Below are 24,604 nucleotides of genomic sequence, written 5' to 3'. Positions count from 1 at the left end.
AAAAAAAAAAAAGGCATATCATGCTGCTTTAGGCAAATTTTTTGGGTAGGTCACATGATATGGATAACATTCTGAAAGTCCATAGTGGAATATGGCTCCTTGTCCCATCCTCACAATATGAAAGGATGTCATTTGAGGCACCATGGTATCTTTCTTCGTAAACATCAGACTCCCTAGAGAAAGGGACAGAGCCTCTTTTTTGGGTTACTATGCTGTGGTTTAACACAGCAAGCACTGCTTCAGGCTTATTGTCCTTTCATGACTTCATCAGACATGGCACGTGGGCTCGAGACCAGCTGCTTGTAGCATTTAACTTAACTGGCCTCATCTGAAGCTCATTTAAAAAATAGTCTGTAGAGAGACATGACCTTACTGGATTGTTGGGTACTTGCAGGGGAAGTTCATCTGTGACCAGTGCACTGCCCACTGTGGTATCTCTTGAACATATGTGTCTTTGCTTTGTTGTGTCCCTCTGGTGGCTTGGGTCCCAGTCTTCGCAGCCCCCTCCCTAGCAGACCTGTGTGCTCCAGGAAACCTTACAGGAGAAACACTGTCCTTTAACCCCTAAATCCCCATATGTCCCTTAACCACTACCAGCTGCAGCTACAAGTTTCAGTGTTAGCTAGTAATGAGCGACTTGCAAAAACTGTTCACCAGAAAACCATGATTACCCTCCTTAAAGCAATTCTCAAGGAAAAAGATGACTCTACTCGACAGCAGGGTTAACTATCTTCTCTGGAGGTTCAGAGAACACTGCCAAGAAAACAAACTTTACATTTCCTTGCATGTTGAACGACCAGGCCTGGAAAGGGAAGCCACATTTTTGTAAATAAACCATAGTGTTTATTAATGCTAATTCAGGTAAGCGGATCCTCTCTGTTATTCTGGAGTACAATGGCTTCACATGTCTTTAGTTTGAGTCAGGGTCTCTGGATTTAAATTAACAGGAGACAGATCTGCCTGGGATCTTTGTCCCATTTTAATAAAACCAGTTGGCTGGGGCAAATATAAAACTTAACCATTAGCAGAAAAGGCACAGCCTACAGGGTCAAGGTCTTAATGTTGCTCTTGATTATTGAGGAAGTTGGTTACTTTCTGAATCCTCAGATTTACTGTGTGTGTGAATGAGGTTCTGTCTTTTAAAAAATCCTGTAAGGCCGGGCGTGGTGGCTCATGCCTGTAATCCTAGCACTCTGGGAGGCCGAGGCGGGCGGATTGATCAAAGTCCGGAGTTCGAAACCAGCCTGAGCAAGAGCAAGACCCCGTCTCTACTATAAATAAAAGTTAATTGGCCAACTAATATATATAGAAAAAATTAGCCGGGCATGGTGGCGCATGCCTGTAGTCCCAGCTACTCGGGAGGCTGAGGCAGGAGGATCACTTAAGCCCAGGTTTGAGGTTGCTGTGAGCTAGGCTGATGCCATGGCACTCACTCTAGCCTGGACAACAAAGCGAGACTCTGTCTCAAAAAAATAAAAAAAATAAAAATAAAAAAATCCTGTTTAAAATTACTTCTCACTGGTTTCTGTGTCTGCCACTTGGGGAAGCTACCTCAGAACCAAGGGTCTCCTACAGCCACTAATGCCCAAGGCTCCCTGTGTAGGATATAGCCTCTTCCCCCTGGGAGGCTAACTACATGATACTCAGCCCCCCAAATCTGAGTAACCCTTGGGTAATGGCAAGAGGCACCCAGACAGGTGAGCCACCCTGCCCTTTAAGGAATTCTGTACCCAATTCCTACATGTGCCCAATTACCTTAATTAGCCAAAACCAGTTAAGATGTTTCCAAAGAAGAAAAAGTCACATACCACGGGGCTGCTGCATTTCTCAGGTGAGTGAGAAATTATACCGTTTTTGGCTTTGAACAACACATACTAACTAGTATTGAGACTCTGACTCTAGTCCACTCCTAGAACAAAAACCCTCAAAGATCAAGAGTGGGTTTTTTTGTACAATTGTTTATACAAATTCAACAAAGGTAAAACTGCAGCAGGGAAGGTCTAAGAAACACCACCTTACAACAATGGCACTTATAAATGCAGAACTTTACAACTAGGAAATAGCCATGTTACAAACCTAAATGAGAACTCAACTCACACTTCAAAGGAGAGAAAAAAGGAAAAAAAGGCTATGTGGGAGCATTTATTCTACTTCTTGACTCGTGATGTAAATTAGATCTATGTAGAATACAAGAGCTCATGCTGGAGCAAACCCTCCTGAGTGCAAAGGCTGAAGTCGAAATTTTAAAATCTGAGAAAAGTGAATTCTATATAGAGGAAACTTGGCAAAGTGTCTTACTTCGACTATAATTTACATTTATCCACAACATGCTCGTGTAACTTCTTGACATACAAAGAAGGCTCTCAACTTCCAGTTAAACATGCTTTTAAGTGGAAGGTCTTAGCCCACTTTGTCAGATCTGGGCACATTTGTAGATGGGTTGTGTCAATGAAGTACAGGTTAAGTTCTCTCCTACCTTAAGGAAATCAGGAAAATTGGCAATCTCAAAACAATAAAAACACTGGTATGCATTCAAACCTTGCATAAATAACTTTTAAACAATTTGTACAAAAATAGTTCTGCATAATGTAAGATGTAACAAAACCAAACAAACAAAAAAAACAAAGTGTCAAGACGGCAGCAGATATGGTGTGTGGTCCACTTTATGTAGACACCAAAAACCTTGGAGTTGCAAGGAATGAGGTGTCCAAAACAACACCACCGACAACAAAAACTCCTAAGCTCACGCTTCGATAAGAGAATTTCTCCAAAGTCCATCCTCTGTGACAGGAATGTCTTCTTGTAAAGGCCGCCTCAGAAATGGTCCAGAAAGCAGTGCAATTACGATTCAGAAAGACCAAAGGAAAGTGTCCGGCTCACTCATCCCCAAAAACGGGTAGTTGAATGGCTTCTCCTTGCAAAGACTTGCAAAATGGAATCGTTCTGTGGTCTGTTGTTTCAAGTTCCAAATGGAAAATAAAAGCCCTACTCTTTTGTAAAGTCTTTCCCCCTCCCGGCCCTGTGCCCTCCCCTCCCTGCCCACCCCGTATTTACATCCTTGTCCTGGGACTAACTCAGTTTTTGCAGGAGTTTTTCTTCCACTTGCCCAAATTGGACACTCACAGACATTTCGGCTATGAACTGCTCACAGCCTGCCTTGGTGACTTGCTTGCAGTACCTCAGGTCAATATGACAGATGTTTCCACAGCGTTTAAAGAAGGACAGGCACTGATCAGTGACCTTATTGCAGTCTGCAGAGAAGAGGAAACAATGTGAGGAAAGGCGAGGACCTGAAGGCCCCAGACCCAGATGCTCAGCAATGGGCACAGGACAGAGCTCTCTAGCTCATTCCAGCCCGTGCTGCCCTAACAAAAGCTCTCATCAAATGGGGAAGGGTTTCAGCCACCAATTATGAAGGTTAATATATGCTTGGAAAGCATTCAGACTGTACCAAGTAAAAATCACTTGTAATCTTGACCTGCATCTGCCTTTTTATATGTGTATATATTCCCAAATATATTGATGAATACCACTCTATGTACGTTACTGTGCACTTATCTGCCTCTTCCCTTCAGATAAATTCCCAGAAGGGAATCTCTGGGTCAGAGCAAGAACATCTGTAAGGGCACCTTGGGATCCTTGTTGCTTCTGTGGGCCTCAGCACTGTGGAGTGATGCACAGCACTCGTGCTAGTGATTTTGCCCCAACCCGTGACTGAAGGTCCACCTGCAGCCCAAGCAGAAAGACAAACGTGCTAGAAGGGCTGGGGAGCAAAAGCAGAATTCAGATGGCCTCATCTGCAGACACGCCCTTTGTGTGTTTCTATCAATTTGTACTTTTTTCTCATACTTTTAGAACCGAATCCACAGTAAACTGGCTTAAATGCCCAATTCACCATGTGACTGAGACTCTGGGAGACACAAATGGTTCCTAGCTTACTCTCTAATGGTACTAAAGTTTGAGTCCTTTGCCCATCAGCACAGTCATTTTTCTATTAAACTGAGAATAAGAACAGTAAAGCCAAACTGCTATCACACATGAAGCCTGTGCTATCCACACATTGTCAGAGTCCCTGCGGGGGAGGGGTGGGGATGTGCAAGAAAGCACCACACAGCCACCAAGGAACTGACTATGTAACCAGCCCTTTCCAATGTATCTTTGTGTGAGCACATAATCTTCACACAGGCACTTGCCAGTTCTTGGATGGATAATTCAGACAATGTAAATATAACCCACTCTCCTTAAGGCAATAGGAATTCATGAACTTGGAACAGGGTGTTAGAAAACTGCACGACACGCACAGCCGCTGACAAATGAGGGCCAGGCAGTTAGGCAGAAGACTGGGAAAGTTGACAAGGATGACAAAAAGGCACTTCAAAAGATTATACCTCGGTTTTTCAAAGGAGAGCCCTTAATCTTCTAATTAATACTATAAATAGTGAGTGGCTGACCCTTTTTTTTTTTGAGACACAGTGTCACTTTGTTGCCCAGGCTAGAGTGAGTGCCATGGCATCAGCCTAGCTCACAGCAACCTCAAACTCCTGGGCTCAAGCGATCCTCCTGCCTCAGCCTCCGGGTAGGTAGCTGGGACTATAGGGATGCGCCACCATGGCCAGCTAATTATTCCTATGTATTTTTAGTTGGCCAATTAATTTCTATTTTTAGTAGAGATGGGTCTCACTCTTGCTTAGACTGGTCTCGAACTCCTGACCTCAAGCAATCCACCCGCCTTGGCCTCCCATGAAGTGTTTTTTTTAAAGTGATTGCTGTGAGCTAGGCTGATGCCATGGCACTCACTCTACAGCCTGGGCAACAAAGTGAGACTCTGTCTCAAAAAAACCCCACAAAACTTAGCTGGGCATGGTGGGACATGCCTGTAGTCCCAGCTACTTGGGAGGCTGAGGCAGGAGGATCGCTTGAGCGCAGGAGTTTGAGGCTGCTGTGACCTAAGCTGATGCCACGGTACTCTAGCCCAGGTGACAGAACAGGACTCCATTTCAAACAAAGAATAAATTTAACCAAGGAAGTGAAAGATACATATACTGAGAACTATGAAACATTCCTGAAAGAAACTAAAAGCAAACAAACAGATACCCCATTTTCACAAATTGGCAGATGGATTATTAAGATGTCAGTACTACCCAAAGCAATCTACAGATTCAATGATTTCAAAACTTACTACAAAGCTATAGCAATCAAAAAGAGTGTGGTGGCCAGGCGCGGTGGCTCACGCCTGTAATCCTAGCACTCTGGGAGGCCGAGGCGGGCGGATTGCTCAAGGTCAGGAGTTCAAAACCAGCCTGAGCGAGACCCCGTCTCTACCATAAAAATAGAAAGAAATTAATTGGCCAACTAATATATATAATATAAAAATCAGCCGGGCATGGTGGCTTGTGCCTGTAGTCCCAGCTACTCGGGAGGCTGAGGCAGGAGGATCGCTTGAGCCCAGGAGTTTGAGGTTGCTGTGAGCTAGGCTGATGCCACGGCACTCACTCTAGCCTAGGCAAGAAAGCGAGACTCTGTCTCAAAAAAAAAAAAAAAAAAAAAAGAGTGTGGTATTAGCTGGACACAGCAGTAAGTCCCAGCTACTCAGTAACTGAGATGAGAGAGTCACTTGAGCCCAGGAGTTCAAATCCAGCTTGGCAACATAGCAAGACCTAACCTACAAATAAATGAATAAATGAGTATCGGTGTGGTACTGGTGTAGGACAGACATACAGACCAATGGAATAGAATCAGGAGCTCAGAAATAAACCCTTGGATATATGGTCACATGATTTTCAACAAGGGTGCCAACACCATTCTATGAGGGAACCGTCTTTTCAACAAATGGTGCTGGGAATACTGGATATCAACATGCAAAAGAAAGAAATTGGACCCCTTATCAGCCATATAAAAGAATGAACTCAAAGTGATTCAAAGACCTAAACATAAGAGCTTAAAGCTGTAAAACTCATAAAAAAACATAAGGGAAATCTTTCTGACATTAGATTTTGCAATGATTTCTCTCTGATATAGCCAAATCATAGCCAACAAAAGAAAAAAAAATGGATAAATTAGACTATCAAAATTAAAAACTTCGTGCATAAGACACTATTAGGAGAGAAAAAAAAACCACCCACAGAATGGGAAAAAATATTTGCAAATCACTGTATGTGATAAGGGGTTAATATCCAGACTATATAAGCAAATCCTACTACTCAACAACAGCAAAACAACCTGATTAAGAAATGGGCAAAGAGTTTGAGTAGACATTTCTCCAAAGAAGATATACAAATGACAAGCTCATAAAAAGATGCTCACTGTAACTAATCATTAGGGAAATGCAAGTCAAAACCACAATAAGATACCAGTTCACACCCATTAGGATAGCTGTTAGGGAAAACACAGTAACAAGTGTTGGTGAGCAGGCAGAGGAACTGGAACCCTTGTGCACTGCAGATGGGAAAGTAAAATGGTACAGTTGCTATGGAAAATAATATGGCAGTTCCTTCAAAATTAGACACAGAAATACTTTATGATCAGCAATTCTACTTCTGGTTATACACACAAAAGAATTGAATGCAGGACTTGAACAAGGTTATTTGTTCATAGCAGTATTATTCACAATAGCCAAAAGGTGGAAAGAACTTAAGTGCCCACTGATAGATGAATGGATAAACCAATGTGGTATGTACATGCAACAGAATATTTATTCAGCCTTAAAAAGAAAGGAAATTCTGACCAGGTGTGGTGGCTCCTGCCTATAATCCTAGCACTCTGGGAGGCCAAGGCGGGTGGATCACTCAAGGTCAGGAGTTCGAAACCAGTCTGAGCAAGAGGGAGACCTCGTCTCCACTAAAAATAGAAAGAAATTAATTGGCCAACTAAAAATATATATAGAAAAAACTAGCTGGGCATGGTGGCACATGCCTGTAGTCCCAGCTACTTGGGAGGCTGAGGCAGTAGGATGGCTTGAGCCCAGGAGTTTGAGGTTGCTGTGAGCTAGGCTGATGCCATGGCACTCTAGCCCGGGCAACAGAGTGAGACTCTGTCTCCAAAAAAAGAAAAAAAAAAAAAAAAAAGCCAGTCACAAAAAGACTGTATGATTCCACTTATATGAGGTATCGAAATGTTAAAACTCTTAGAAACTAGGCCGGGTGCGGTGGCTCACGCCTGTAATCCTAGCACTCTGGGAGGTCGAGGCGGGCGGACTGCTCGAGGTCAGGAGTTCGAAACCAGCCTGAGCAAGAGCGAGACCTTGTCTCTACTATAAATAAAAAAGAAATTAATTGGCCAACTAATATACATAGAAAAAATTAGCCGGGCATGGTGGCACATGCCTGTAGTCCCAGCTACTCGGGAGGCTGAGGCAGGAGGATCACTTGAGCCCAGGAGTTTGAGGTTGCTGTGAGCTAGGCTGACGCCATGGCACTCACTCTAGCCTAGGCAACAAAGTGAGACTCTGTCTCAAAAAAAACAAAAACAAAAACAAAAAAACTCTTAGGAACTGAAAGTGGAATAGTGGTTCCAGGAGCTGGGGGCAAGGGGAAATGAGTTACTATTAAGGGATACAGAGTTTCTGCGTGGAATGATGAAATAGTTCTGGCCCCCTGTGGTCCCAGCTACTGGGGAGGCTGAGGCAGAAGATCGCTTGAGCCTAGGAGTTCAAGACCAGCCTGGGCAATATAGTAAGATTCTGATTCTATAAAAAATTTAAGAATTACCCGCACATGGTGGCACATGCCTATAGTGGCAGCTACCCAGGAAGCTGAGGCGGGACTACCTGAGCCCTGGAACTGGAGGTTGCAGTGACCTGTGATTGCACCGGTGCACTCCAGTCTGGGCAACAGAGCAAGACTCTGTCTCTTAAAACAAAACAGGAATTTCATATGGTTCAACCTGCATAACATAAGAAATGAAAAACTCACACTATGAATTATAGGATAAAGTGGGGCAAAAACTCCCAGAAATGAGAGCAAAAAGACACAGATATGGAAAATAGAAGGGCATTAGCTGGGTGTGGTGGCGCATGCCTGTAGTCCCAGCTATTCTTGAGGCTGAGGCAAGAGGACTGCTTGAGCCCAGGAATTCAAGGTTACCGTGAACAGCCATTGCACTCTCGCCAGGAGAGGGAAAAGGAAAAGATTCCCTAACAGATGAACAATCAAATGGTTTTGGACTTCACCTCTGGAAGGCAGAAGACAGTGGAGCAGTACCTCTCACTGTCTGAAGCAACATGGTTCACAAACTGGCTTTCTGTACCCAAATGAAATATCAACTAAATGTGGGGGTATAATAAAAACATTTTCAAAGACATACAAGGTCTAGATGTCTTCCATCGAATGTAAGAGTACACCAAGAAACATACAAGATCAAATGAGAGTGCCCAGGGCAAGACAGAGACCAAGGGAATTCCAGGATGGCAATGGGAGAAAAGCTCCAGGGTGGTGGTGGCGGCCCAGCAGGCAGAGGCGGCCAGTCCAGATGGGAGCAGCAGTCCGGAAGGAGAAAACAGGAGAAGGCCAGGGCTACAAAAACTGGTTAGGGGACTGGTGAATTTGGGGGGGAGGGGAGAGTATGCAGTCCTGTTATATAGCATGCTTAGAACCTAAGCAAACAAAAAATTAACTCTAGCAAAACAAAAACTCTAGCAAAAGAGCAAACATGTCATAACACACTATCTGGCTCAACTGTGACCGATATAATTACATGGTCAGGATATGGTAAATAATAGTGACTTAACCAAAAATGAGAAAGATGGAGGGAGAAAAAAAGGAGAGGGAAAGGATGCAACAATAGTAAACTGCAACGCAGGTTTGCTATTTTAAAATGTGGTGGTCAACACTGGAAGACAGAGCTCAAGAGTTTAATGTGCTGCCTCAGGTGGTGTGGGGCAGGGCGGGGCAGAAGGCCGCCCTGAGCACCCAATAAATATGGCTATGATGACTCAGCCCGAGTAACAATAGTTGCTAGAACTGCAACTTCTTCACTTGTCCCGAGAACAGACCCTCCAAACAAGTTTAGGGATTTTGAAGCATGTCACCTGTCATCTATTTTGTGGCACAGACTTACTGTATCATTAACTCAACTAGGTACACTGATGGGAGGGGAAATTTTTTTAAAAAAATCTAGAAAAGATCAGGTATACAGATGTGCCTTAATATACTTAACAGCCATTATTAGCAAGAACACAGAGAGCTGTATGTGCTGAGACAAAAGGATGACCTCAATCTATCGTGGAAAACAAAATGCAAAAGATGATTCTCGTGTGCGGGTGACACACACACACACACACACACACACACGGACTTCACTGCAGGAGTGGGGGTTTATACCGAGATCTCTGCTACGCATCCACAATAGCTAAACTGGAATGTAACAAAAAGAGTTCATGTAATATCAACAGCTTAAAACAAGATGCCTCTTGAGCCGTTCTTCCAAGGGTGGCTCCACCGCCAGTTTCAGCTCAGGCACTGAGCCTTGCGCAAGTGTCACTGTGGTGAAGCCTCACTGCACTACAGCTCTTTCCTTTTCCTCCATCGGGTGAGACAATCCTAGCACCAAAACTTCACGAAGAGGAGGAACGGCTTCCTAGGGACTAGGTCCGTCCCATTCAAACCTCCCCTCTACCTGGTATGTGGCATGGCTGACAAAGGCCGTTTTAGGCTGAATGTGGGACGCACGGAGAGGCAAACACCTCAAGAGCACGTGAATCTTGATGCAGCAAAGCATCACGACAGCACTGTGTTAAAATGTAAAATCAATGAGGTGACGGTGTCCTTTTAGTACTTGGTAATTTCCAGGGTGAAAAACCCCTAAAGTTTGTTTCTGTTCTTCTATTTTTGGGGTCTCATCCAAACCTGACACCCCCAATCCAGACCATCCTAAGCTTCCCATCCAAACTGGGTTAGCCGAGCTAAGAACGGGCGGCACTGCCTACGTCAGCCTCACCGGACAGTGGAGCCCCAAGTCCTTCAGAACCAACTCCCGCCCCTAGCGAGCGGGCAAGCTCGGCTCCTGCAGCGTGTGTGACACAGAACGACAATGGAACCAACTGTAGGGTTTTCTTTTTCTCTCCAACAACAGGCCCCTTGATAGCAGGGTCACAAGGGGTACACATAACGGATGACAGCAGAGACAGAAAACAAGCTTCCGCCTGCTCGTTCATTATGGGTCGCAGCCCTGCTCCCTGGGTGCTACCATTGCCATTAGCACTATTTTTTGGTAGCAATCATTATAAATCCAATAGTAACTTCTTTGTTAGTGTGTGTTTCCCTTCTAGACTGGGCTACCTGTCTAGTTTGTTGGCATGTCCTAGCACTCAGCATTGCAACCACATAAGTGTGGGCACACAAATAGTTTCAACAAATGTGAACCTCCTGGACCTTCCTACAGGGTGCTGGGCAGACCCTATGTCATCATAGCCATATTGATTGGGTGCTCAGGGCGGCCTTCTGCCCCGCCCTGCCCCACACCACCTGAGGCAGCACATTAAACTCTTGGGCTCTGTCTTCCAGTGTTGACCACCACATTTTAAAATAGCAAACCTGCGTTGCAGTTTACTATTGTTGCATCCTTTCCCCCTCCTTTTCCTGACTCACCTGACAAGTTGATCTCAGTTAAGGAGTCTCGGGTGGTGGTGCCAACAGCAGTGAGCAGGTTGATGGACTGGTCGGTGACGTGGTTACAGTAACTCAGGTGGAGCTTGGACAGCAGGGGCATGTGGCGGATGATGAGTCTCAAGGAGGCATCCGTGATGTCCAAGCCTGCCAGGCGCAGCTCTACAATGTTCCGGAGCTTGCTCCGATTGTCCATCTGACCTGGAGGGGCAGGGAAGGAGAGGGCAACCCGTCAATCTGACGTAGGTGATCTGGTCATGCTGAAATGACACTCTAAAAGGCCTACCAGCCAGATGTGACACCCGGATTGCATTTAGTCACAAGTGTTCCTCCTCAATATCAGAACTGTAACATTTAAAAATTAGAAGATTCCACATTAGAATTTAGATTTCTATATTCTCTTGAAAAAGCAGAAAATCTGGAAACACTGAGTCATATTCTATGCAGCAGTAATAGGCCAATAGTAGGTCTCTACGGCCTGCTCATTTAACTACTGGTGAGGACCATGGACCCAGTCTAGTGACAGTTGACCCTGACTCCAACAGTTGTGGAGGCTTGAAGCCAATGAAGGACAAGCTGACAGCGAAGCAGCCAGATGCACGCAGAGCCCCCAGGAGTAGAGTCTCCATGTGCGAAAGAGCCTCTGCCTTGTCCTGGATCCACTCTGTGCCTGAAGCTCACTGAGCACGGAGCAGCAGGGACTCATCCCTGTGTCCTCCAGGGAGGGGATGAGGCCTGACGTACCAGCTGGGGTGTGTGGTCAAATCCAGATCCAACAGCGCAGCTCCATCACCCTACCCACACAACCCCCTTGGGCACAGCTCCAGCCTGACAACACACCTGGCCTATTATCCGTGGGTGGGGACAGGAGATCCCGCATCTGGGCATCCTTTAGTCCTTCCACCCACTGGACATCCAGGGTCCGGAGCAAAGGACAACTGGAGCTACAGAGGGCCGAGACTGCAATCCATGAGCAGCCCGACAGCACCAAGTCCCGGAGCCCTGTGGGACAGAGAAAAGGGTGTGGTCAGGTGATGGGCCCCCAACCACCACCACTGTACAGTGGGGGTCCCTGGCCCAGGGCTGACCAGGCAAGCGGTTGATGAGCCAGCTCAGCTGCTTCTTGGAGATGTTGGTCCAGCTGAGGTCGAGGGAGACGGGCTGCCGCCGGATGATGCCGCTCAGCATCAGGGGCGTGATGGACTTGCAGTGGTTCAAGTCAATGCGGGTCCACAACCGCTTATCGCAGCACCTGGGAATGGGCCCAGCAGGGGACATCATCAGAGGGAGCTCACTTTGGGAGCCCCTGCACAGCAGTGGTAACTGCCCCCACCTACCAACCTTGAGGCGGCTCCTTAACTCAGCCCTCGGGACCCCTGTTTGGCACCCGTCCTGCCCACACCTCACGCCTGTGCACACGAGGGTCAAGAACAGCCGAGGCCAAAAGGCTTGTAAATATCCAGCTGGGATTACAGTCAGTAACAGACACCTGCGCTCCTCACCTAGGCTAACTCTCTGAACACGAAGACCCGTTTGGTCCTTAATTCACCTTCCAGGGAGCTAAATCAGGAAGCGAAACAGGGTCTCCTCCTCCAAGACCAGACTGAGGGGACCACAAGAGCCACCAGGAACTCTACAGAGCACAATTAAGCAGCACTGGGGCTTAGAAGGAAAGAGTATCACGAGAGACTCCAGTGGGGACATGCCATGCACAGGCCATCCCCAGTGCAGCCTGAGCCTTAACCTAGTGCCCGACGCGGGGCTGCCCCTCACCAGCGGTTCCAGGTCCTGCAGACCCGCATGCAGACACACAGGTCTTGGTGGCTGAGGTAGCTGAAGACGGCCATCCACACCTCCCTGTGCATGACATGGGCCGCCCCATCATCCAGGGGCAGCGAGTCGGGCGGGGGGCTGATGGGGGGTGGCCGGATCACATGGCGCTCCATCTGGATGCACTTGGGCGGGGACACGGAGGGCGGGGGCCGGGAGATGACGCGGGGTGGGCTGCGCAGGCCAGGCCCCAGCTGGTGTCGTAGCTCCCGGGGGGTGCCGTTGAGCCCCTTGCTGAAGCGGTGGGGGCGGTCGCAGAGGCCCAGGGGCCGCTTGGGCTCCTCGTTCTCGCTCTCGGGCTCCGACTTGATGGGCTGGTGGTTCTCGTTGGCCAGGCTGCTCTCCGTCTTTTGGATCTCGTGGTTGAGCTCCTTGCTCAGCTCCTTGCTCAGCTCCTTGTTGGGAAGCCGCCGTTTCCGGCGCATCTTCACCTTCTTCTTCTCCTCCGGCCCCTCGGCCCCCTCGGTGCTGGGCCCAGCCGTGGGCGAGCTGGAGCGAGAGTGGTCGCTCTCCCTGGCTTTGGGGGGCGCCTCGGGTAGATCGTCCTCTGGTTCCTGCTTGAAGCGCCGGAGGGGCTTGTTGGCCAGTGCGATCCGGTCCTCCGCGTTCTTCCAGGAGCGCCGCTGAGTGTGGAAGGGGGGAGGGAGAGCAGGTCAGCCTCCAGGGCTCAGGGCTGCGCCCGCCCAAGGCCTCCCACCCCTGCCGTGGGACTGTGGCCCAGGCAGCTCTGGCCACTCTGGCCTGGGGTATAGGGAGGGAGGGGAAGACAGTACCTTTTTCCTGAAAAGCTTATCTTCTTTGCCAGGTTTTAGCTGTCACAGGAAAGAAAGTACATGGAGCTTGCTCCCGGGGCTTAAGGAATTTGGTCCCCTCTACCCCACCATGAGCCCACAGTCTCTAGAGTAGGGGCTGGAGGGATGCCTTCCCCACAAATGCCACCTCCTTCTCGTCTGACTGACAGACGGGTGGGCCCTGCCTGCTGCTTTCAAGAAAGAAGCTGGAAGGAAGCAGCGGACTATGGTCGAATTGTTCCCATCCAACTGACCTCCCACCCTGGACAGACCAGAGAAAGGCAGCCACTCATTCAAATCAGCCCTGGCTCTGGGAGCCGGTTCGGGAGCGCAGGCCTGTGGCCATTCCCAGCCAAGCTGGAAGGGCTGGAGCTGGGAGAAGAGACTCCAGGCGCCACCCTGTGGCTGCTGAGGGCAAGGCAGGTGGGCGGAGCAGGGCCACCAGGATCCTCCGACGTTCCCAGGACTCACAGAGCTCCCCTGCGGCTTCCACTTCCCAAGATCCCAACCTTCCAAGGCTCTAGTCACAGAGCTTCCCAGGCCCGGCGGGAGAACCATGAACCACAGCTCTGGGCCAAGGCCCAGGAGGCTACGGGAAGAGGCGCCCTGGGAGAGTTAGCAGCAGTTGGAGGACCAGCGGGGCGGGGCGGGGCGGGCAGCCAGGGTGGGGTGGGGCGATGTGGGAGCACCTGCTGCTGGAAGTGAGTGAGACTGGATCTCCACCAGGGGCTGAGGCTGCTGCCTAGAGGGGGCCTCGGCGAGAGGTGAGAGGAGGAACCCGGGGATGTTTGAAGCGTCGAGGCCTAAAGGGGGTGGGAAGAGGAGTGACTTGCTGGTTTCCCCTCCTTCCCTTGGGCCGGGCTCTCAGGACTTAGGTGACCTGCTCCAGGCAGCAAGAGGCCCATCCCGGCCCCCAACCCCCGCCCCCAGGACCAGCCCGGCCACCCCCTCGGCCACCCAGCCCCTCCCTGTCCGTACTCGCTTGCGGCCACTCAGCTCTTGGGGCTTCTCATATTTCCGCTTCCTCCTCAGGTGCACATCGTCAGACTTTCTGCGCAGGATGCCATCCGGGGGCACCTTCTTGGGGTGCTCGTCCGACCTGCGCCGGGGAGCCTCCTCACACTCGCCCCTCCGCTTGGCAGGCTCCTGCCCGTCCTTGATGTCCCGGTTCATCTTCTGCTCCTTGAGCAGGGAGCCGGGCAGATTTGAGGCGTACTTAAAGCCAGGGCCACGCTTTTGCTTGTAGGCCAAAAAGAGAGAAGGAACAAACCAACTGTATATCTTTGGCCGTGCCCTGCCCGCCCCAGGACCACAGCGCCCCACCTGCCTGACGCTCAGGGCGAGGCTGGTCCTGGCAAGGCCCAGGCCCGCCCCGCTCCCGGCTGACCCTGGGACTTGGAGCCCGGCACTCACTTTCCCGGTCTTGCCGGCGTGGTTACACTTCGGACACTCCCAGCAGTTTGGAAGCTCGTCGTTGACCACACCCTCTGACTCCTTAATCTGTGAGGGACACACCGAGACTCAGCAAGCAGGGAAGGGCAGAGGGAAGGGGCCTCCTGGGCACAGGGTCTCTGAAGGCGTCTGCCAGAAACATCAACACCTCCTTCCTGGTGCCATGTCTACCCGGTCTCCAGCCTAAAGAATAAGAGCTGCAAAGAGCTGGTGGAGACAGGTGGCTCAGGAGTCTGGCCAAGTTCAAATGCTGAGTCTCTCTCTGCCTCCCAGTGACAGTCTCTGCGGGGCCAGTGCCCTTGTCCATAAAATGGAGTCAACGTACCTATCTCACAGGTGGTTTGCAAAAATTCAGTGAGATGACCCAGGTAAAGCCATGAGCTCAGAGCCTGGCACACACAAAGGACCTTCCAGAGTACTCTACTGGGTGCTAGGTGTGAATGATCCTGTCAGACATGGCAGTCCCCGCCCACACAGAGCACATGAACTTGGAAAGACAGAAATAACCAAGCAATTGAAACAAGAGGGAAGGGCTGACTCCCAAGCCAAGGCAATGACAGCACCCGCCCTCTGGAGTGGTGTGTTTGTGTGCGAGTGTGATGGGGCAGTGAGGGTCAAAATGAACTCCCACGGCCACTGCTGAGGGAAAGTGGTTGCCACGCAGCTGAAATATCATTCTGGGCAGGCCCCCAGGTCTCTGTAAAACACACACAGACAGGCAGGCTCTGACACCGGGGCCCATGGGCACAGCACAGCCATCACCCAGGAGAAGGTAGCTCTGCCCCGGGCACACCAAGGGAACAGGTTCCTGCCGCAAAGGAACAAGAATGCAACCACCTGTTGTCTCAGACCCTGCCCTCCCTGGCCCAGGCCCTGTGCTCCTGGGAGCCCAGAGCCAGGACTCCAGCCAGCAGCCCGGCCACCTGGAGCCTCTCCCTCTGGCCCAAGTGCAAACAAGCTGCCCATGTCTTCTGTCTGCTGAGACTCTGGGAACCCTCCACGGCTCTGATGTCCCGGGCGTGGCATATGTTCCTTCCCTCAAAGACACTGGGCGTCTGAGCTGCTCCAGAACCTTCCTGTCCTGGGCTCATGACTCCACATACAAGAGCACCCAGACTGAGGTTCCCGAGGAATTACCATGCCACGTGGGTCCCACCGCCTCAGCAGCAGCATCCAGGGAGGGAGCCTTACCCCACCCCTTGGCGTCAGCACCACCGGAGGCCCTGGGGTGGGGTGTCAAGCAGCACAGCCAGGGCCCCCAGGGGCTGCTCACCTTAAGGCATCCAGGGTGGATGATTTCATTGCAGATGGAGCACTCCATGAGCATGAGGTTAAACTTGCCTTCTTCCTCTTCCACTGTGTCTTCCTTCCCCGCCTCGCCACACACGAGGCACACAGCGGTGTGGGGCAGCACTGGCTGGGAGCCGGAAGAGCACAGACAGGTCAGCCAGGGCGGGAAGGACAGACCCGGGGCCTGTCAGGAGACGTCAGAAAACTGGCCCAGGCACATTCAGTCACTCACTCATTCAAATACTTCTCAGGCTACGACCTCGATGTACCAGACACCGTGCTAAGTGCTGGGAATACAGCAATGAACACGACAGCTTGAAATCTCCCCGCCACCCTGAGCTTACAGTTTAGCGGAGGAAGGGAGGCAGACAAAATAAAGACAGAGCACGCTAGATGGAGATGAGGGCCAGGGCCAGGGGAGGGAGGCAAGAGGAGATCAGTTAAACGTGGAGGTCAGGAAAGGCCTCACATTTGGAAAAGACCTGCAGGAGCTGGGTGTGTGCCCAGCCCAGGACCACTTGGGGCTGAGGCTGCACCTCACTAGTGGGTCAAAGCATAGCCCACAGACTCTGGGGTCTCCAAGACCTTTACAGAGAGGTCTATGAGGTCAAAACTATCTTCAGAATAGCAGTAAGACATTACTTGCCTTTTGCACGGTGTTGCTATTGGTGGGAGAAACTGCAGGCCCCTTAGCACCTGTCAAGGCAGGGCCTTCTTGTGTGCCAGCAGTCAGGGGCTGACTCATGGCCACTTTCATTTAAGAATGTTTTTACCTAGCACTCTGGGAGGCCGAAGTGGGTGGATTGCTCGAGGTCAGGAGTTCAAAACCAGCCTGAGCAAGAGCGAGACCCTGTCTCTACTATAAATAAAAAGAAATTAATTGGGCAACTAATATATATAGAAAAAATGAGCCGGGCATGGTGGCGCATGCCTGTAGTCCCAGCTACTCGGGAGGCTGAGGCAGCAGGATCGCTTGAGCCCAGGAGTCTGAGCTTGCTGTGAGCTAGGCTGACGCCAGGGCACTCACTCTAGCCTGGGCAACAAAGCAAGACTCTGTCTCACACACACAAAAAAGAATGTCTTTAATGAAGCAGCAGAAATTATTAATTTTATGAAAACCTAGACCCTTGAGTACATACCCTTTTCACATTCTGTGTCAAAATAGGAAGCGTGCACCAAGCACGTCTGCACACTGAAGGACGACGGTTACTGAAGGAAAGGCACTTGTGACTAAGCTGTGAGCAGACCTGGCCACCTTCTACACAGAGCATTTTACTTGAAAGAATGACTGATAAAAACCCTGTAGGTATTGGCATATTTTCGTGAAGAGGCATGCCTGTCATTTCTACAAAAATAATTGATGGCATTTGTTGCAAATGACAAAATTCAAGATTTATTGCAGTATTTTAAAAAATTGTTTTAATTGTATGTGTATGTGTGGTTAACTCCAAGTCAACAGCAGCTGAAAATTTTGAGTTTTTTATAAAAATTAGACTTTTGGAAAACTCAACGAGCCCCCAGAAAATGGATGGCTTCCCAATACTGAAAGACTTTTCTGACCAGATCAGTGGTAATACTAACCAATGTGATTTTTACAAAAACATTGTATAATGTCATGTGCCAAAATTTAGAAAATCTGCCTAACTCAGGAAGCCAGTATTTTCCAAATGACCAAAGCACAATGTTACAACATCATGCTTGAGGAAATGAGCTATTCAAAGGGCAAGACAGACTGACGACTTTTAATGTAACAGTATGAAAAGTTCACTGATACAGTTTCAGATTCCACATTGCAACTAACCTTTCAGAAACTGCCCCCTGTTGAGTTCTGATGGAGTATCAGAATATCCAGGGTTTTCTAAAAAGGCTATTAAAATACCCTCCCCTCTCTTTTCCAACTACTAGGTATCTGTGTCAGGCCAATTTTCCACATGCTCCCTCCCTCTCTCCAAAACATCACAACAGATTAAATATCCAGGACTCTTCTAATGAACCAGACATATAAGAGATTTACAAAAACATAAAACAATGCTATTCTCACTAATTATTTGTGTTTTAGAAAATGTAGTTATTTCTCATTAAAACGTTCTTTCTTTTTTTATTGAGACAGTCTCACTCTGTTGCCTGGGCTAGAGTGCTGTGGCATCAGCCTAGCTCACAGCAACCTCAAACTCCTGGGCTCAAGCAATCCTGCCTCAGCCTCCCAAGGGACTGGGATTACAGCTGGGACTACAGGCATGCGCCACCATGCCTGGCCAGTTTTTTTCTATATATTTTTAGTTGGCTAATTAATTTCTATTTTTATTTTTTATTTTATTTTATCATATTATAGGGGTACAAATAATTTCTATTTTTAGTAGAGATGGGGTCTCACTCTTGCTCAGGCTGGTTTTGAACTCCTGAGCTTGAGCGATCCTACCGCCTCGGCCTCCCAGAGTGTTAGGATTACAGGTGTGAGCCACCACGCCCGGCCGAAAACGTTATTTCTATTAACATGTAATGGGTTTCTTGTTATTTTTTAAATGAATTTTAATTTTTTAAAAAATTCCTCAGTTTTAATTTCTAATACACTAAATGTTAATAAATAGCCTAAATAAATGAAAGCTCCTTGGGGTCCTCATAATTTGTAAGAGCAGAAAGGGGTCCCAAACCACAAAGTTAGAGAACTGACATGACTGACTGTAAAGCCTCCAAGGACAGGGTCAGGTCAGCCTTGTCCTCCCTGAGCACACCCCACCCTCCCAGCACCGATGTAATCAGTAACAGTATATACAGAAAGCACACAGTCAATTTTTTTTAATAAAGTTTAGAAGAGCTTCAAAAGTAAGCTGGGAGATACACTTCACTGATAAGTGAAAGAGACTTCATCAAATGGCACGAACATTTGAATTCAAATAAACAGAGCACTGAAGGTAAAAGAGTCTCATTCATTCAACAAACACCTAATGACTATCTGCTACTTCCTGAAACTGGGTCCTGAGGCGTACAGGCGTGAGGAAGACAGCTGTTCCCCTTGAGATATTTAGGAAGACAAAGTACTGGGGAGGACAAAGACATAATTTGCTGCAATCCAAGGAAAACACCGAAAAGTCATGTTCAAGTGTTACCAAAAGCAGCAGAGGCTGATTTCCGAAGGACTCGGAGGACAGGGCAGAGAAGAGAGAAGTGGGAAAGGCAGAGGGGCCTCAAGGTGAACAAGGACAGAGGAGCCTGCACAGGCCAGGCCACATGGGGCAGCCCCAGGCAAGACTGTGGCTGGGGGCGCCCAGCTGTGGGGGCGTAGCCCAAGGTGGTGAGAAGTGCATCTGTGGAGGGTGGGGCACAAGGTGGGGCCCGACAAGAGGCGGGATGGCAGGCAGCACCAGAAGTGAACCTACCGCAGAGACCCAGGAGTGGAGCCACCAAGGAAAGGGATGAAGCCTGCAGGGGCAGGGCCAGTGGAGACGGGACTGCTTATGGCAAAAGGGAGACTCTGACACACCAACAGAAAAGGGCCGGGAAGGGAAGAGGTGGGCCTGCAAGTGGTGCAAGTCGGTACATCATGGTGCAAGTGCTAAACAAAGGAGAAAGGCTGGAAGCAGAGCAGGAGGGACCCTGAGGGTCTGGCCGAGTCTGCATGTGCCATGAGCTCAAGAAGCCACGTCAGGCTGGAGAGAGAAAACTGGCAAAAGTGTGGTTTCCCTCAACCAACACGCACGGTGCCGGGCACCAGAGCTGCAAAGATACTTGGCACCTGAGACAGAATTCCTGTAACTGGGCCCAGAACACTGGGAGTGGAAGAGAAAATAATGCCAAAGAGGGAAACACAGTTGTGGGTTCATTGTTGACACACTAAATTTTAGGTGACATTGTTCTTAAAACCAAAATTCCCTACAGACTTGTGCTCTTAAATCCTGACATAATCCAATGGGTTACACGGACCCTTCTCTCCTGAAAAACACACATACATGCATGCCCAGAGACAAATGGCTTTATTTAATTTCAGGAGGGGTCACAAATACCCTGAAGTCCATTCAAATATCCTAGGGTTCAGGTAACAATTAAAAACATTAAGGCCGAGCATGGTGGCTCACGCCTGTAATCCTAGCACTCTGGGAGGCCAAGGTGGGCGGATTGCTCGAGGTCAGGAGTTCGAAACCAGCCTGAGCAAGAGTGAGACCCCGTCTCTATTATAAACAGAAACAAATTAATTGGCCAACTAATATATACAGAAAAAATCAGCCGGGCATGGTGGTGCATGTAGTCTCAGCTACTTGGGAGGCTGAAGCAGGAGGATTGCTTGAGCCCAGGAGTTTGCGGTTGCTGTGAGCTAGGCTGACACCATGGCACTCACTCTAGCCTGGGCAACAAAGCAAGACTCTGTCTCAAAAAAAAAAAAAAACAACACCACCCAAAACAACATTAAGAGGTGAAACTTAAAAACCTCTGCAGCAATCAACAGAATGAAAAGGCAACCTACAGGATGGGAGAAAATCCTTGCAAACCATCTCTCTGATAAGGAGTTTATATCCAGAATATATAAAGAACCTCTAAAACTCAACAATTAAAAAATCCAATTAAAAAAATGGGCTAATAGACATTTCTCCAAAGAAGATATACACATGGTTAACAAGCCCATGAAAAGATACTCCACATCACTAATCATCAAAGAAATGTAAATCAAAGCCACGATGAGTTATCACCTCATACACATTAGGATGGCTACTATCAAAGACAAGTACACAAAACAAAACCAGAAAACAAGCGCTGGTGAGGATGTAGGACCAACAGGAACCCTCGTGCGCTGCTAGTGGGAACGCAGAATGGCACAGCCGCTATGGATAGTAGTATGCAGGTCCCTCAAAAAATTAAAAATAGAGTGACCGTATGACCCAGCAACCCCACTTTTCTGGGTGTACAGTTGACTCTTGAACAACATGGGTTTGAAATGTGCGGGTCCCACTTAAACTCACATTTTTTTCCAATAAAATTTACTCCAAGTGTGCCTGCCTTTCCCCTTCCATCTCCTCCACCACCCCTGAGACAGTAAGACCAACCCCTGCCCTTCCTCCTCCTCCTCAGCCTGCTCAACATGATGACAAGGATGAAGGCCTTTATAATGATCCACTTCCACTTAGTAAATATATTTTCTCTTCCTTACAATTTCTTAATATCATTTTTATTTCTCTAGCTTCCTTTATTGTAACAACACAGCAAATACAATACTTACACAAAATATTTGTGAGCTGACTGTTTATGTTACCAATAAGGCTTCTGGTCAACGGTAAGGGCTATTAATAAAGTTTTCAGGGAGTTGAAAGTTATACATGGATTTTGGGTTGGCACCCCTAAACCCCATTATGTTCAAAGGTCAACGATACATCCAAAATAATTAAAAACAGGATCTCAAAGAGATATTTGCATACCCATGTTACTGCAGCACTATTCATAATAGGCAAGAGGTGGAAGCAACCTAAATGTCCTTCAACAGATGAATGGACAAAGAAAATGTAGCATACACATACAACAGAATATTTATTTTTCCATTTGAATCAGTTTTGATTCAATAAACTAGAGTATTATTCAGCCTTAAAAAAGAAGGAAATTCTGTCATATGCCACAATATGGATGAACCATGAGAACATTATGCTAAGGGAAATAAGCTACTCACAAAAAGATCAGCATTAGGCGGGCGCGGTGGCTCACGCCTGTAATCCTAGCACTCTGGGAGGCCGAGGTGGGCAGATTGCTCGAGGTCAGGAGTTCAAAACCAGCCTGAGCAACAGCGAGACCCCATCTCTACCATAAATAGAAAGAAATTAATTGGCCAACTAATATATATAGAAAAAATTAGCCGGGCATGGTGGCGCATGCCTGTAGTCCCAGCTACTTGGGAGGCTGAGGCAGTAGGATCACTTGAGCCCAGGAGTTTGAGGTTGCTGTGAGCTAGGCTGATGCCACGGCACTCACTCTAGCCTGGGCAACAAGGCGAGACTCTGTCTCAAAAAAAAAAAAGACCAGCATTGCATGATTCCACTTCTATGAGTTACCCAGAACAATCAAACTGTTGGAAAATGAAAACGAAACGTTCTGGAGACCAGCTACACAACAATGTGCCTACAGTGAATACCACTGTACTGCACACTTAATGATTAAGATGGCAAATTTTATGTTACACGTTTTTTGACCACAATTAAAAATACAAAACACAAGTGGTTGTGTGTGTGTGAAGAGAGAGGGGTAAGGTGCGTCTGGGCTTGGAGGAGCAGCAACGGGGGAGGGGGGGGTCTCACCCCATGCCAGGCTGGGCCTGTGGACACACTCACAGGGCCCAGGAATCCTGTCCCTCTCGCCAAGCCTGCTTTTCCCTGGGGAATGACAGCTCCCGCAGGGAGGGCCCCTGGGGAGCAGCGCCCAGGAAGGCAGAGCATGGAGATAGTATGGGGGGATTCAAGGGCAAAGCCAGGACCATGCCAAGTTGCCGAAGTCCACATCCACTGCCCTGTTATGGCTGGAGCAAGGCCAGAAGCCTTGGGCAGCCACCGAAGACCAGGTACAAACAAGGCGAGTAGATCTGGTGGGGCTGTAGGGCTCTCCAGGGGCCCGGCTCCTCCGCGCCATAAATCACTGGGGTTTGTCTAGGGCAGCGCCCCCAGGAGGGGCACTGACCTTCCACCCAGACCTCTGACTCTGAAGGCAGGACAGGAAGGAAGGGCGGGCCTTGAATCGTCATGAACTGGACCATAAATGTTGGCAACGGGGTCATAGACAGGACAGGCCACCCTGACATCTTTAATGGCACAGACTTCAAAGTGCTTGGTTCATCTTGGGAAGGAAGGAGTTTTAAGACCAGCAGACTCTGAAGAAACAGGCGCCTGAGCACACAGCAGGCCAGCCCCAAGTCTAGCAACGGGGGATTTGAAAACAGCACTGGCTTGAGCCCCCTTCCTTTCCACAGGGAGACCTCCCAGCGTTTCTGCAGCTCCAACTTCTCTTTATGCGGAGGGGCTGGACAGACCAAGAAGCAGAGAGACAAACAGCCCTCATGCCGAGGGAGGAGAGGGCGCCCCAGGCACTGGGGGAGAGCTCAGCCTGCACACCCACACTCACCGCGATGCACTGCCGCATGATGCAGCTTTGCTTCATCCGCCCGGGCCCCCCGAATTTCTTCATGTCCTTGCAGAAGTGGCACTCTCCACACTCGGTCCGCAGGCAGGCCTCGCACTTGCGGCATCGCGTCCGGCGCCGGCGAGCTCCTGCCGTTGTCCGGTTGGCGGCCAACTTCACCGCGGAGGCCGGGCCCAGCTTCCCCTTGGGCCGACCCACAGCCCGGTTCTGCAGGAGAACAGACGGGACCGGTCAGACGGGAGGCTGCAGGCGCTCCAGACCCCCGGGGGAAGGGTGTTTCAGCTGAGCTGTGTCCCCCAGAAAGACAGGCTGAAGTCCTCAAGCCTGGAGCCTCAGAATGTGCCCTTACTTGGAGACAGGCTTTACGGAGGTAATTAGGTTAAATGAGGTCATTCAGGTGAGCCCTAATCCAGCAGGGCTGGTGTCCTCACGAAAAGGAAAAATTTGGACACAGAGACACACACAGAGGGAACACACATGCAGACACAGGGAGAAGACGGCCATGTGACTGGAGCCCTGCCTAAGCCGGTGAGCACCGAGGATTGCTGGCAGCCACCAGAAGCTGGAGACAAAGAAGGACCCTGCCCTAGAGCCTGCAGAGCTAGCATGGCCCTGCCAACTTACAACCTGATGTCAGACTTTTGGCCTCCAGACTTGAGAGAGAATAAATATCTGTTATTTTAAGCCACCGGTGATGGCAGCTCTAGGAACCTGCTACAGGGGCACCCTGCTGCTGACGGCAGCATGCCCAGGGTCAAGACCCCTCTGCGGCCCCACGAACTGGCCAGGCCACTGTTCTGGCCTCTTCCTGCTCTTGGCCAGGCTATACTTCCCCAAAAAGGCCACATGGGGCCACACAGTTGGCATCTGTTCCCTCTGCCAGGAACACTGCCCCCTTCCCATTCCACTTGACTAGCACCCACTCACCCTGCAGGTCCCGTTCACACACAGCTTTCCTCCTGGAAGCCCTCCCTGCCCATTGGACCAGGCTCAGGGCCCCACCTCGGGCCCCGCTGCAGCCCCCACAGCCGTAATCGCTGTGCTTGCACCGTCCTCCCTGTGAAACGAGGGCACGGGGGGGGGGGAGGGTGGCGGGGGGGGGAGGGTGGTGGTGGGGGGGCCTCTACCAAGGCTGTCTTGTCCGCCACTGTTTCCACTACGACACGGCCGGGCACACAGAACATTTGCTAAACAAACCAAACCCATCCTCGGGAAATGGGACAATAGCCTTCAGGCCCCCCAACTCTCAGACCTTCCCTAAACAGGCTCCAAATGCTTCTTTCCCTGTAAGCCAAAGGGGAACAGAGACAGGTGAGCGAACAGGGAGCAGAGCTGAACGCCAAGCCACAGCTCCCGCCCTCTGGTCCTGACGTCCTGGCCACCAGCCTGAGAGCCTCTCGCAGGCCTGGGATCCACAGTGGAGCCTCTAAACTAGCTGCTGAGGACACTGTACACAGAGGTCCCCCGGCCACCAGGGATCTGCAGTGGGAAGGACCAGCACAGGAGAGTTTGTCCTGTCTGAAGCACCTTTGT

The 24,604-nt window shown here is 49.5% G+C and overlaps 1 protein-coding gene across 5 annotated transcripts in view; it reads right to left on the bottom strand.

The window, feature by feature from the left end:
* Positions 1 to 1,452: 1,452 nt before the first annotated feature.
* Positions 1,453 to 24,604, bottom strand: part of KDM2B (lysine demethylase 2B) — a 127,337-nt gene continuing 104,185 nt past the window's right edge. For 3 of the 5 annotated variants that reach the window (XM_012782279.3, XM_075996528.1, XM_075996531.1), the window contains 11 exons: positions 23,054 to 23,278; positions 15,948 to 16,091; positions 14,636 to 14,722; positions 14,201 to 14,461; positions 13,912 to 14,025; positions 13,205 to 13,243; positions 12,375 to 13,054; positions 11,690 to 11,853; positions 11,442 to 11,603; positions 10,584 to 10,802; positions 1,453 to 3,251 (listed from right to left, as the gene is read on the bottom strand). In XM_012782279.3, the coding sequence (XP_012637733.1) occupies positions 3,070 to 3,251; positions 10,584 to 10,802; positions 11,442 to 11,603; positions 11,690 to 11,853; positions 12,375 to 13,054; positions 13,205 to 13,243; positions 13,912 to 14,025; positions 14,201 to 14,461; positions 14,636 to 14,722; positions 15,948 to 16,091; positions 23,054 to 23,278 (2,277 nt within the window). In that variant the 3' untranslated portion in view covers positions 1,453 to 3,069. The remainder of the gene's footprint in view (positions 3,252 to 10,583; positions 10,803 to 11,441; positions 11,604 to 11,689; positions 11,854 to 12,374; positions 13,055 to 13,204; positions 13,244 to 13,911; positions 14,026 to 14,200; positions 14,462 to 14,635; positions 14,723 to 15,947; positions 16,092 to 23,053; positions 23,279 to 24,604) is intronic. The other 2 variants (XM_075996530.1, XM_075996529.1) reach the window with 1 other exon arrangement.

Source organism: Microcebus murinus, chromosome 22 (genome assembly GCF_040939455.1).
Source record: "Microcebus murinus isolate Inina chromosome 22, M.murinus_Inina_mat1.0, whole genome shotgun sequence".
Taxonomy (NCBI): Eukaryota; Metazoa; Chordata; class Mammalia; order Primates; family Cheirogaleidae; genus Microcebus; species Microcebus murinus.
The sequence above is the reverse complement of the archived record's forward strand: the minus strand, read 5'-3'. Positions and strand labels throughout refer to the sequence as shown.